General features: G+C 40.5%; 1 protein-coding gene across 2 annotated transcripts in view; it reads right to left on the bottom strand.

Annotated features, from left to right (window-relative positions):
• The window catches only part of LOC134540202 (brefeldin A-inhibited guanine nucleotide-exchange protein 1), a 289,907-nt gene that overhangs the window by 122,057 nt on the left and 154,277 nt on the right, over positions 1-13,573 (bottom strand). Inside the window, exons 20-21 of one of the 2 annotated variants that reach the window (XM_063382784.1) lie at positions 4,951-5,246; positions 629-804 (exon numbers count right to left, since the gene is read on the bottom strand). In XM_063382784.1, the coding sequence (XP_063238854.1) occupies positions 629-804; positions 4,951-5,246 (472 nt within the window). The remainder of the gene's footprint in view (positions 1-628; positions 805-4,950; positions 5,247-13,573) is intronic. The other variant, XM_063382793.1, reaches the window with a different exon arrangement.

Below are 13,573 nucleotides of genomic sequence, written 5' to 3'. Positions count from 1 at the left end.
CGAACACAACGGAGCGCTGTTTATGTGATGTGTTGTCATGGCAACGTCCGAAGCTGCTGGCGCTCGTGACCACGCCAAACAAAACACTGCCGAAAGTCCGGGAAACGAAACGAAAATAAAAATGAACATCATAACAGTTGCAGTGAAACTGTAAATACAGTAGTATAACAATAGTAAAAAGAGCTTTTAAATAATAAAAAAAACACTATATTTGTTAATAGCTGTTAACAATATAAACAGTAAGCTACTGATTTGTATTAAACCTAAAAAATTTATTTTAAGTGATTACCATCGGAATTATGATCTAGTGGAAGCAGATGGCTTTAAGCAATACTTTATAGGACTATTTTTTTACATGATGGCAGTTGCAAAGTGTAATAAAATTTTTTAAAAAAAACCTACAATAAATAATTAATAGTAATAAGACTGTCTAAAATTATATTTACGACTTGTCAATTAATTAATAAAATACAAAAAAAAAAAAAAAATTGAATGCCAGTGGGATTTCTTTTTTTAAAATTTGTTTGAACACTGGAAGAAATTAATTTTAAAAGCAAATTGTCAAGCACTAGTAATAAATGTGGTTTAAGTGCCAGTCAGTAACACGAGAGGAGAAGCCAGCTCTTACTGATGATCTTGCCCGTGGTCTGGAACGCCAGCTCCACGATGGCCTCGTCCTGGTCGCTGGCAGCCAGGTGGAACACACTGAAGATGTTCTTCCATCCAGAGCGGATGTTGTGGGCCTGAGAGTTCACCATCTGCGCTATGCAGCGCACCACCATGTCTCGTATCGTAGGCGATCTGCTTTAAGCACACGCACACAAACATTGGCCTATCCCACAACGTTCATGATATTCTGTTTAATACTCTACATGAATAAATAAAAATCCCTAAGTAATGCATGATAGAATTAAATATTTTAGTTATACTTCTTTAAGCGCATTATGGAATAATGATGAGTGAGTTTTTATGAACCGCATGCACCATGTAACAAAATTTTGACAGGAAGTTGGTGGACCCATGTGTATGAACATAGACCCAAATACAGACACTTTCAAAAAAATTAGGAAACATACCAAATGTATTGGTGTGCCAAATGAAACTTTTTTACAGTGGAAATACCCTGGAATATATTTGGTAATAAAAATAGTCTTAGTAAAGAGTATTTTCCAATTTTAAAATGGCAATACATAAATATTATAATACATATGTATTCTCCTTACATTCTTCTGTCAGGCTTCGTAGCACAGTGGTTATAGTGTGTGGTTAATAAGCTAAAGAAAAGTGATTCCAAACCTGCAGTGGAAATTTTTTTAATACTTTTTTCAAATTACAGATTACTAGATTACAAAAATTGTGCTTTAAGCAAATATACATGAAAACATTTTATTTTGTTTAGTGTATTGCTATAATACAGGATAATTATAAAGTCCATGAAACATTTCAAAAAATTGGTACAGTGAAATGGCTAAGAATTATCTAACAAATTATATACCACGTGAAAGAAAAACTCTCGAAGTTTTTTTTCCCACTAGTTATAAATGTTCTATGTGTCCACCTTGCGTCACATGACACACATCTAACATATAGTCCAATTCTGCCCATACCCGACCCAGAATATCAGGAGTGATGGTAAGAGAAGCTGCTACAATGCGGTGTCTCAATTCGTCAAGGTTCTGTGGTAGTGGTGGAACATAAACACTATCCTTGATGTATCCCCACAAGAAAAAATCACAAGGTGTCAAGTCCGGTGATCGTGGTGGCCACGGGAGTAGCACTTGGTAAGCGGCCGCGCCACGGTCCATCCGATGTGGCAACGTCTCATTCAGATAATCTCGTACCACATTGTGGTAATGAGGTGGAGCACCATCTTGTTGGAAGATGAAGTCTCTGCTATCAGCTTCAAGTTGTGGCAGAAGCCACAATTGCAGCATGTCAAGGTAGGTGATATCAGTGACAGTTCTCTCAGCGAAGAAGAAGGGGCCATTAGGGCTGTGCGAATGTGACCTTTTCAATGCAAATCAAATGTGAATTAAATAATTGCAAATATTTGCGAATAGCGAATAATTTGCGAATATTTTCTAATTAAGTTCTAAGTATAAATCTGAATAATTACAGTCAAAATTTTACATATTATAAATTGTTGTTTAAAAGAGTAATGTTCTTTAGCTTTATATACATTTTTATTACTCAAGTAACATGTAAATTTTTATGTCTCTTCTAATGTTTTAGTAATAAATCACAATCAGTGGTATAGAAATGTCTTCATCAAAAGCCAAGCCTACACCTTGCCATCAACATTACGTAAATTGCAGTGCAAAAAGACCAATTCCTTTACATGTTCTGGATCCAGGCATTGCCTCTTGGAAGTTACAATGTTCCGAACTTCACTTCTTATTCTGAAAATTAAAAACGGCAAAAAAGGTTTATGAAAGTAAACAGATCTTCGATGTATCAGTTTTATTTTCCGCAGTAAATAGTCAAGCGATTACCAATCAAAATATCGAAGAGTTGTTTATTACAAATGCTCGTAAGTATGGTCAATATTCAGTTCTCAGAGTCTTTTGGAATCAAATGTGTCAAGGCAAAATAATTTTTAATGAATTTTGTTTATCGTGTCTTTTTAATTTTATCTAATTATTTACGTAACATTTTCGGTAGTTTAAAAAGCGATTGCGCTGGAGCAATTCTAGCAACACAATTCTCTGGCCATGGGCCGCTCTGCTGGCCATAACCACAAACGGACACGTTTTCTTTTTTGCTGTAGCCATGATGGCAGCTGTGTTTACTTTTCTATCGTTAAAAAAAATTCTCTAGATTTGTATTAGTAAAATTAATATAATGGTGACCAAAGAGTATGTGTGCATTAGTTTTTAAAGGTTATTATTGAAAGCTGATGTGCTGGCATTGTTTTAAATAGTTTTACACTTTTATATAGCACATGGCTCGCCCAAAAATTGTGTTAAGGACAACTGGATATAATAAATTAATTATGCTACACATCACGTAAAGTTTGTATTCAAATCGTAAGCATTTATGATAATTATCACGCTACATTGGCTTTAACTCTTCTCAGCATGCCCATTTATCTAACCTAAAATTTGATGTAAGTAAAGATCCGCTTACAGTTTTTTTTTCTTTCATTAAGTCTCTCGGGAAAATGATTTCTCGAGGTTCAACATATTATTGTATCACACATTTTGTCAAACAAAAGTAATATTTTAATACATTCGAAAACTTTCGAATATTTGAAATTTTCAAATACCTAATTTGGTTTCGAATGTGAATCGAATCAAATATTTGATTTGCACGAATATTTGAAATTTCGAGTATTTGCACACCCCTAGGGGCCATAAACTGTCTTGTTTGACATGGCACAGAACACGTTAACTTTTGGCGAATCTCGGACATGTTTGAGAGTTGCATGTGGATTCTCTGTCCCCCATATGCGTATTTGTGTCAGTTGACTCTTCCTGAGAGATGAAAAGTGGCTTCGTCACTGAAGATTAATTTGCTTGCAAAGTCATCGTCTTCAAGACGGTTCTGAATGGAAATGCAGAACTGCAGTCGGAGCAATTTGTCATCGTGGCTGATGGCTTGCAGAAGCAGCAATTTGTACGGCTTCACTCTTAATCCCTTACGAAGAATTTTCCACACTGTTGGCTGAGGGATGTTCAATTCTGCACTAGCCCAATAAGTTGACATCTTGGGACTCCGCACCATCACGTCCCGTACACAATCCACTGTCTGTTGTAACACGCCTGGACAACCCGACCATTTTGCATCGCATAAACAGCCGTCTTCCTCGAATTTCTTGTACCACTTCATTATGATATTGTAAACTGGTGGTGTTTTGTTAAATTTGCCACGGAAAGCTCTTTGGACAGTCACTACCGATTCGCTACGGGCGTATTCAAGCACACAAAAGGCTTTCTCTGCCTGGTTCGCAGCCATTTTCAGCAACTACATGCACTAGCTACCTGTCGGTTGTTTTTTAAAATAGCTTTTTGGCGCTACATTCAAAAAAACTTTGAGAGTTGTTCTTTCATGCGGTATATAATTTGTTATGTTATTCTTTTCCATTTCGCTATACCAAGAATACACATCTCAGTCCACTGGATTATTTCATACTAGGTAGGTCTATATGCTCCATTTATACTTAAAGTAATATTAAATTAATTATGTTTGTTAGGAAATGTATTTCCATAAATTTGCATCTGTAATAAAAATAAAACTTTATAACAGTACAACTATTCTTTAATACTTAGTCATATAATGTTTGCAAAAATATAAAGTGTTAACTTTTTAACAAATTTTAACCAGGTGGACAGTATTTTAATAAACTTCCTTGTCAAAAATCAGGTTCTAACCCGGGTTTAATATTTTTTTAAGCCGTTCTCATTTTTAATGAAATATTTCATTATATATGTAGTTTATTGTGAATATTAGTAATAGAAATTGGGTTTGAAACTTTTTTAAGCGTCTGTCAAGTGTTTTTATATAAGTGAGGTAATGTTCCTGTATGTACAATTTATTTGCATTATTAATTATAAATTATCCCAATTATTTTACTAAATTAAATAATTAATTTTATATTTATGTTTATCTTAATATTGAATACCGAATATTGATTTAAATAATGTTTGTTACAATGAATTTGATAATAGTTCAGTGTCTTATGTTAAAAAGAAGTATAACTTCCAACCAGCATACAAAAATACACACTTTATTTTTTGTTTTAAATCAAAAGCATTCTCATTCTACTCCTAAATAGTGAGTAATTCTATATCACAATCAAAGTGATTTAGGAACACTTGGTCAATTATCATGTGTGGACCTATTGAAAGCAGTAATTACATATCGTTTACTTTGTTGGCTATTACTTTAATTGCCAATTAATCTTCAAAATATTAGAAGTGTTGGTTTTTCCTGCTACAACAGCACACAAACCTATTCTTCTTCATGATGTGCTCAAAGGGACGGAGGAAGTCCTTCTGGAAGCGAAAGTTAGGGAACTCTCCTTTTTCAATGAACTTCATGGAGAGCTGGCGCAAGGAGTCGACAGCGAAGAAGGCGATGTCCTCACTGGGGTTGCAGCCCACCTTGTTGAAGTGCTCGCCCAGGACTTGCCATATCCTGGACCACTGCAGCCGAATCCTGCCCATGTTGTAGTATGAAATCTCCACTATCTTCTGCAGGCTGAACATTCGAGGGTGAGCGGGATATGCCAGCTCGTCCAGGGACACCTGCACCAATGCTCCGTGAACACATCTCAGGCCGAATGCATCAGCAAACCACAAGCATCTGCACACTCAAGGAGAACCCATTAAAATAACCTCAAAAAAATTTTAATAAAAAAATTTCCATCTATTACATAAACAATAACATGGTAGCAACAAACAAATCTTACCTGTGTGTTGCAATTATATTCTATAAATCTTATTTTATGTATATTATTATATGTATATTATTATATAACTTTCAGTTCTCAAACAGTTTCGCAAAAACCTTTTATACATTAACAACTGAACAGTTTACATATAAGCTCATTGCTGAGAATGACAAACAAACAAATAAACTAACAAAAAAAAAAATAACCAGTATTTCAGCCTATGTTCTTCAATTTTTACATGTAAAAAATTTATATTTTGTTACTCTCAAAAAAAAGTAAAATGGCCACCTAGGGAATCTGTGTTGGGTGCTTCTAGTTTTCTCATTACAGTTAGGTCTAAAGTATTTTTGTAATCTCTATTATAATTTAACATTAGCCTTAATTAAGGATGCATGAGTAACATGCAAAACTTGTATTTTTTAGTTGAGTTTGAGTCGTCAGAATTTTTTTTTTCTTTTTCCTTTTAAGCTCAAAATAACAGAAAATGATGGCACAAAAGTACACAATACACATAGTATCTCGTGATGGTTTTTTTTTACTCACTATCATAGTGCTAAATGCATAATAGCCTACAGTGCCTACCTTTAGTATTTATATTTCGATAATAATAGTACAAATGTATATTTTGATGAAAGAAAGCTATTTAAATTTTGTAGAGATGGGATTTTCAAATCTTGGATTCATCGAATATACTGAATCCTAGGGATTTGAGGATTCGTAGGATTTGAGGTGGGTTTTTAAGAGTTTTACCGTATATACTCGTGTAGAGCGCGCCCTTTTTTCCCTCAAGTAAAGGAAAAAAAATCAAGGATGTGCACTATACATGGGGAAAAAAAGTGAGAGACGAGGCGGGGAGGCGTTAACTGCCGGGTGATGGGTGACGTTTAAAGGGAAAGATTGCAGGAGAGTGCGTTTCTCAACGCTCACTTCCATCACTCTCTTCATAGAGAGAGAGAAAAAAAAGAATGAGAGAGAGAAAGAGAGAGAAAGAGAGAGAGAGAGAGAGAGAGAGAAAGAGAAAGAGCAAGAAAGAGAGAGAGAAAGAGAGAGAGAGAGAGAAAGATAGAGAGAGAGAGATATATTATCTTGTACCAACGTTTACTGTTGAGGTTAACACATTTCTGCAATATAAATACCATTTTTTGATGTTTTAATGGGGCTTCATAATCAAAAACATGAACAATAAGTGACTATTTAAACATGCAACAAGTATTCAAGATATATTTTCACTACTGTCTAGATAAACAATAAAGGAAAATCACGGGAATGATTCAAAACACGGCACATTTGCCATTTCAAACCAAATCTTGTGTGTTCGTGTTAATTTTGTCACATGCACCAGATGTGGGAAAAAATAAACAAACGTAAACAACCATGTACTACACCACAAAACGCAGACACTATTGAGATTGTTTAGTGTAAATAGTGCAGTGCTTGAAGAGAAGAACAAAACTGTCACGTTGGCCAGCCTGCCTGAAAGTTGAGGAATTTTTTGTTTAACAGGTGGACAACCTGGCGCCCGGAAGTGACGTGTTTCTAGTCAGTTTTTTGTTGTTGTTGTTACCTAATGGTCGGTAAAACGTGCCATGTCGTTGCAGTGCAATCCAATTAAAATTGTGAATTCATTGGTGGTTTGATTTGAATAATGCGCGCCATATTGTTGGTGAACAAACAGAGATAAGCATTAAAAAAGTAATCACCATAGGTTCAATGCCACATAAATTGATAGTCACAATTGATCTAACACCACGTGATACAGAAGCAGCTTACTTGCTGTATATATTTATTACAAAACAGACATTCCAACTCTAAAATATACAAAAAAAAAGTAAATAAAGACAGAATGTGTGTTTATAATATTGCTGAACTAAACTACAATTTACCTGGCAGCCGTTAACAAAAACTTGTGAATATATAGGGTTTAAATTAGGGCTGTACGGGATAGGTAATTTTGGTTTGGAAAAATTTTGGGCAGGAAGCTATGATTTATTTCCCTCGGGAAACGGGACAGGAACGGGAATTATTTAAAAGTGCAATATGTATCCAAGCAAATTCATTTATTTCAAAAATGGGCTATCAAAACCATAATATTTAAACTTTTAAAATCCATAGTATTAAAATTAAAATAATGAAAAATAAACAATACTATTAAATGCCTCCATTTTCATGTATGAACACCAGTTCCTCTGTATGTTCTGAGGAAAGGGACATACGCTTGGGGGATACAATGTTCCCAGCAGAAGAAAACACACTTTCACTTGCAGTTTCTGTTGCAGGGATGCCTAAATACTGCATTGCAACTTTACACACGTTAGGGAACACATCATTTTCATCAGTTTCTGATGACATGATATGGTTACTTGATTTGCTCTCAGCAAGTACGTCAAAAACACTCCAGAGAGAAGTAGAACTCTGTTCCAACTCACTGGTACCTGCAGCTGTTACCGGAAGAAAAAGAAACACCACATATTTACACAATGCTATAGTAGCTTTTGTATAAATATAATAACTAGGCCTACAAATAAATTAAACAATACCTGGTTGTGCTATTGCCTGTGTGATTTCTTTTACTTTTTTATCCAGGTGGTTACGTGCCAAAAGTTTTTCTTCCGCTGGAATTACAACAGCCTTAAACCTCGGGTCTACTAACATTGCAGTATAATATGGCTCTTTTCGATCGTACCATGGAAATTGTTTTTGGAGAGCCAGAAGTATCTCATTTGCAAACTCCCATCCCTGTTGTTACAGGGCCGTGGCCTCTGATCTTTAATAAGCAGGGTTTTCGGTGAATGCTCGGATTAAAAGGGTGCCACCGTGCAACGTGTACAGGCCTACGAGAGACTCTTTAAAAGGGTCGTGACGTCGCCCATGTGAGACGTGATTTTAATTTCCCCCTGAAGCCAACCTAGTACTAATACCTGCCCACTCTCAGCGTCTGACACGCTATCACCTACGCAGTGGGCTCTTAGGCATCCCAACCGCTGTCACACTCAACATGGTCACACATATTTAAAAATAAAAGAATTCATTTAAATTTACACGCCCTTATTTATTTGGCCAACTTCGATTACACATGCACACAATTTAAACTGTAATAAACGCCCGCGGCACGAATCGGTTTAAAGTGCAGTGACCAACCACGTGGTCACACCTCGACTTACGTATGAAACTTGAGAAAAGACCGATAATGGTCACAAGGTAATTATTAAAGCAGTCCCCCAACCGAGAGAAGCTCCGAGGACTAAACAAAAAAAGATTTGAAAAGAATTAAAGATGAATAGAATTACCAAGCAGTCATGAACAAGCGGTGAGGTCCCGGGAGTGCTGAAGCGTCTGCTCTCGGTCGTTGATGGCAGAAGACTGGAGTGAGCTCATGGCTCTGCTAGCCTAACATGGCGTCCTCCCACCGAAACAATTGCCGTTAATGGTATTTTTGATTTAGTGCCATGGGAAAGTAAAGTAACATGAAAAAGATTCTTGAAAAATTACGTGGCATTTACTGAATATTAAAAAAGGATAATAAAAATTACAAGTATTAAGAGATATATTTAAAAAGTGTCTGGCTTCGGTTTCCTTCGGTGTACTTCGTGAATGTCCGGAAACGTCCTTATAATTAAATACACAATTTTAAATAAAAGTACATAATAACCCTCCCGGCCGATCTGCCGTCACGTCACACTCGGGAAACAATAAAACAATTTACAATGATGAATTTAATTATATTTAGGGGTGCGGCGCACTGGCTCTACAGCGCCCTCTTGCCGGGCGACCCACCCACCCACCCACCCACCCACCCACCCACCCACCCACACACACACACACACACACACACACACGCACGCACGTGTAAGCGGGAGTTTTGAATGGAGGGTGGGTGGTGTTTGGGCGGTGGCATATCGGACTCAAAAAGATCCGCAGGCCCGGACGATGTCACGGTTTTGCATTGGTGTTGACGTAGGCCTTCAGACATTTTTTTTAGAGAAAAATGACCGGAATGACCATTGATGCTGATGGTGAACGTTCACCACAAAGTTGGGTTGTAGCATCATACAATGGTTGCAATATATTAATGTAAGAGTCAATAAGGTTCCATTCACTCAACTGCAGATTGTCCATGTTCAGTGTTGATAAGTGACGAGAAAGAGGTATCTTGTTGTCAAACAATCTCTTCAGCATTAAAAACTCTGAATTCCATCTTGTCTGACAGTCTTGAATTAAGTTTAGTACCGGCAGATCTAGTTCTTCTTGAATTTGATGCAACTGTTAAGTTGCTCGCGCACTGTGTTTGTATCGTCCAACAATCGAACGTGACTTTTTCAGTACCTCTTTGATTTCACATGTTACTTTAACAGCATCTTGCAATACGAGCTGCAGTGTATGTGCAAAGCACTGCAGCTGCATAAACTTAAGTTTGCATAGTGAAAGTCCCAACTTAAGGTTTCGTCCATTATCACTCACAATGTACATGTTCCCTTTGTCCACTGCATTTTCTAAGTCCCATTCATTGAAGCACTCTATTAGTTTCTCACTAATTGCTTCACCAGTGTGTCCACCAGGAAAGCTGTAACACCCTAAACAGTACTTCTTCATGTCACAATCTTCAATAAAATGACATGTCAGCGACATGAATGCTTCGTTGCTAGCAGATGTGAATGATAAAGAAGCAATTTTGGATAAACTTACTGCATTGGCAATATGTTCAGACATTTTTGCCATTATTTTGTTGTCTAGTTCAGGTATTACTCTTCTTGAACAAGTGTTACGAAATGGCACTGATTAAAGGGGTTGAGCTATTTTAAGGATTTTGTGAAATTTATAATTTTCCACTGTACTATATGGCAACATAGCATCAGCTATCCATTCCCCAATAAAGTTCGTCAGCGAAATGGCCCTTTCATGTGTTGAAGGCCATTTGTAGCCTTCGTCTAAGCGAAGTTGCTTCTTTGTTGTTTCTAATGTTTTTCCCCCAATATTTTCGCCTTTCTGTGTTGCTTCTATCTGTTCAAGTTTTGATGTTGCATCAGATATTGAAGCAACCCAGATGTGCTACAAAAATTGGTTTTTAAAACCTTATTGCATTGTTTACACTGTGCAAACACATTGTCTGGCAATTTTTGGTAAAAAGACCAGATTGGAGTTTTTAATTTGGTGTGACGACTTTCCATTATGAAATTCACGTACGTAAACACACACCTTATGTAAACAACTTCACACTAAACTACTCGCCAACACAGATATTATCACAATGCGTTTAAAACCGGAGTAAAATACATTGAATATCTTGTTTAGTAGAGAAAGGAACCTGAATCTCTGGCGCTCGGCTTTGTGTGTGGAACAGCATTGGTGACAAACTTTACGGTATGTAAATATTTAGAAGTAACATTTCGCCAAAGTTTCGCTCAACGCCTATCTTTGCTTTCGTCTTTGATTGTCCTAAACACCAAATTTATGAACGTTTAAATACATTTCGATGTAATATACATCAGTGTCGCCAACGTCATTCTGCAATATTTCTTATTCGTTAAAACGAACATCGCCGAACATGCACGAAGACGCCATATTTGATACATTCACAACACCAAACGTTTTACTCATGGCCGTATGGTACACCTTGGCAAGTGGCACAAAGAAAAAACGTTTACAATGGCAAATGAAGCTGAGAAATTGCAGTGACCACAAACACACGTAGTGACGTGCGACGTGCCGCGCACGTCTGTAATCTCGAAGCCGTCAGCCCCTTCCTTCCTAAACACGTGTGCGGGCCGCGCCAGATGGCCATCACGGCTGTCACCGCCCGGCCACGCTCGCGTCGCCCGTTGCCAGGGCGACGACTCCCGCGTCTCTGGTTGCCCGGAGCAACCAGGCCGAGCGCCGGCAAAGCTGGCCGACACCCCCCGACCAGCCGCTACCTCCCGCCTACCCCCTCTCCCACCAGGCCGGCCGAGTGCGCGCGCAGCCTCTTCCCTCCACACCCTCCTCCACCCCGACCGGCCGCCACCCCGCCTACCCCTCTCCCCCCAGGCCAGCATTTTGCGCACGGCACTACTGCTGCCTGGAATTCCGGGAAGCGGCCGGCAATTCCCGGAATCCCTCGCCCTCCGACGTCACGCCCAGGCCCTCAGGATGGGTATAAAAGGGCCAGCCCTTGGCCCCGGAGCCGCCAGACTCTCTGTGGGTAAGCAACCAGTAACCCATGTCGTATTTCTATCGAGGGCAGGGGGCTAAGCAGACCCTGAGGCCTTTACCGAACGGCAGTGCCTTACCCCCCTCCAACCCACGGCCAATACCCGTGGAGGGAGATTCATCAGTCCCTGCCCTGTGGGTATACACGAAGGCTCGGGACCGAGCAGCAGCAGCCCGCCGACAGAAGACCGTTGGTCCCCGCCAGACGGAGGTCTTCTTCCCGGCCCCCCCCCGGGTCAACCCGAGTCCATCCCCTCCCCCTAAAGGGATAACGTTGGAGAAGAACCGCCCCTCCACCATATCACTCGGCGGCTCTGACGCCCATCTACAAGGCCTGCCTAGGTGGGGCTACCCCCCTGAACTCATACGACCATTCCCCCCTACCCCACCAAGGAATCTCCATTGACCCGGCATAGATAGCACCACTAGCAACCCCCATAGGCAGCCACAATTGGAGCAGGGGACACCCCGATTAGAGAGTGTCACGCGACAATTAGTGGCGCCCAACGTGGGGCCACTTTTTTGGATGCGCCAGTAGACGGCCACCCACCGCTGCCCCCTGAGATAACCAAATAGCTTCAAAGACAGTTCTGAGACTGACCAAAACTCAGTGGCGCCCAGAAAACAATACTCGAAGCAATCATGGCCGCACCTGGCCCACAAGAACGTGGTTCAAATCCACCACAGACCTTGGAGGCATTACAAAAGTGCCCTGCACCCAGCTGTAATGGAGAAGGGGAATATTACCTTGAATGCAACACCTGCATCAGGCAATTTCACGGCAGATGCCTTGGGTGGACAGATGAAGCCCGAGAATGGGAAGGAATGGAGTACAGATGTGCGGACTGCCGATTGCAGGCAAGAAAATGTGCACTACCCACTTGCGATGGGACAGGGAACACACGAGTCACCTGCGAGAATTGCTCGCAAACCTACCATATGGTGTGTCTAGGATGGAGGGAGGAAGTAATTAACATTGCGGGGCTAGAATACAGATGCCTAGACTGCAGAGCGCAACGACCTCTAGTCACGCGGCCCAACTCCCAGTTACCCAATAATGGAATAGGAAGCCTAATGCTACCCGAATTTAACGGACTGTCCCACGAGAACCCCAAAGACTTCCTGGAACAATGTGAAAACCAGTTGGAAGAGGTAGGAATCCCCTGTCGGCACTGGCTCCAGTATGGCCGCCGCCAACTGAAAGGAAATGCGGCCCAGTGGTGGGGCACGTACGGAGATTTTGTAACAAGTTGGGAGGAATTGAGGACCCGACTCACCTCTAAATATGCAGGGACGGAACTGATGGCAGACCTAAACCGCCAGTTCTATAGCAAAGAACAGGCCCCACAAGAGGAAGCGGAAATATTTATCCGGAAGAAGATGCAGATATACAGGCGCCTACACCCGGAGCATCCCCCAGAAGCAGGCATCCCGTGTATCATAGAGCTTTTACAACCAAACATCCGCTCGTTCCTACGAGCCCCCCTAGCTACAAATATCGAAGAATTGGTGGACAGGGCAAGGGCACTAGAAAGAGACAGGCCTAGCAAACAGACCATTGGAAATCCCAGGCCAATACCCATGAGCACAGGCCCCACCCAGAAAGGCCCAGGCCTGGCAAGGCCCTCTGAGCAGCCTGCCCAGTACAGGCTGCCCCGATGTTGGTTTTGCCCGGGTTTCCACCTGAACAAAGACTGTCCAACCCGGAAAAACGACACTAACTCGCAAGAGAAGGCGAAAGGGCAAACGGCCCCCACTCCCCACCAGGGAAACGAGCAAGCGGGAAGGACCAGGGGACCAGCCAACCCGACAGGACAGTAACGGTCTCCACCCTTCGGTGTACGAGGAATGATGATGTCACTCAACCAATGCCTAGAATCGTAGTAGCAATAGGGGACCAAGAGATAATAGCTCTCCTCGACTCAGCTGCAACGGCAAATTTCATCCACTCTTGCCAAGTACCGTTAGAGCAAAGACACTGTGTCCAGCCAGCTACGG

This window comes from Bacillus rossius, chromosome 1, assembly GCF_032445375.1.
Source record: "Bacillus rossius redtenbacheri isolate Brsri chromosome 1, Brsri_v3, whole genome shotgun sequence".
Taxonomy (NCBI): domain Eukaryota; kingdom Metazoa; phylum Arthropoda; class Insecta; order Phasmatodea; family Bacillidae; genus Bacillus; species Bacillus rossius.
Note: the sequence above shows the minus strand (reverse complement) of the source record. Positions and strands in the feature narration are given on the sequence as shown.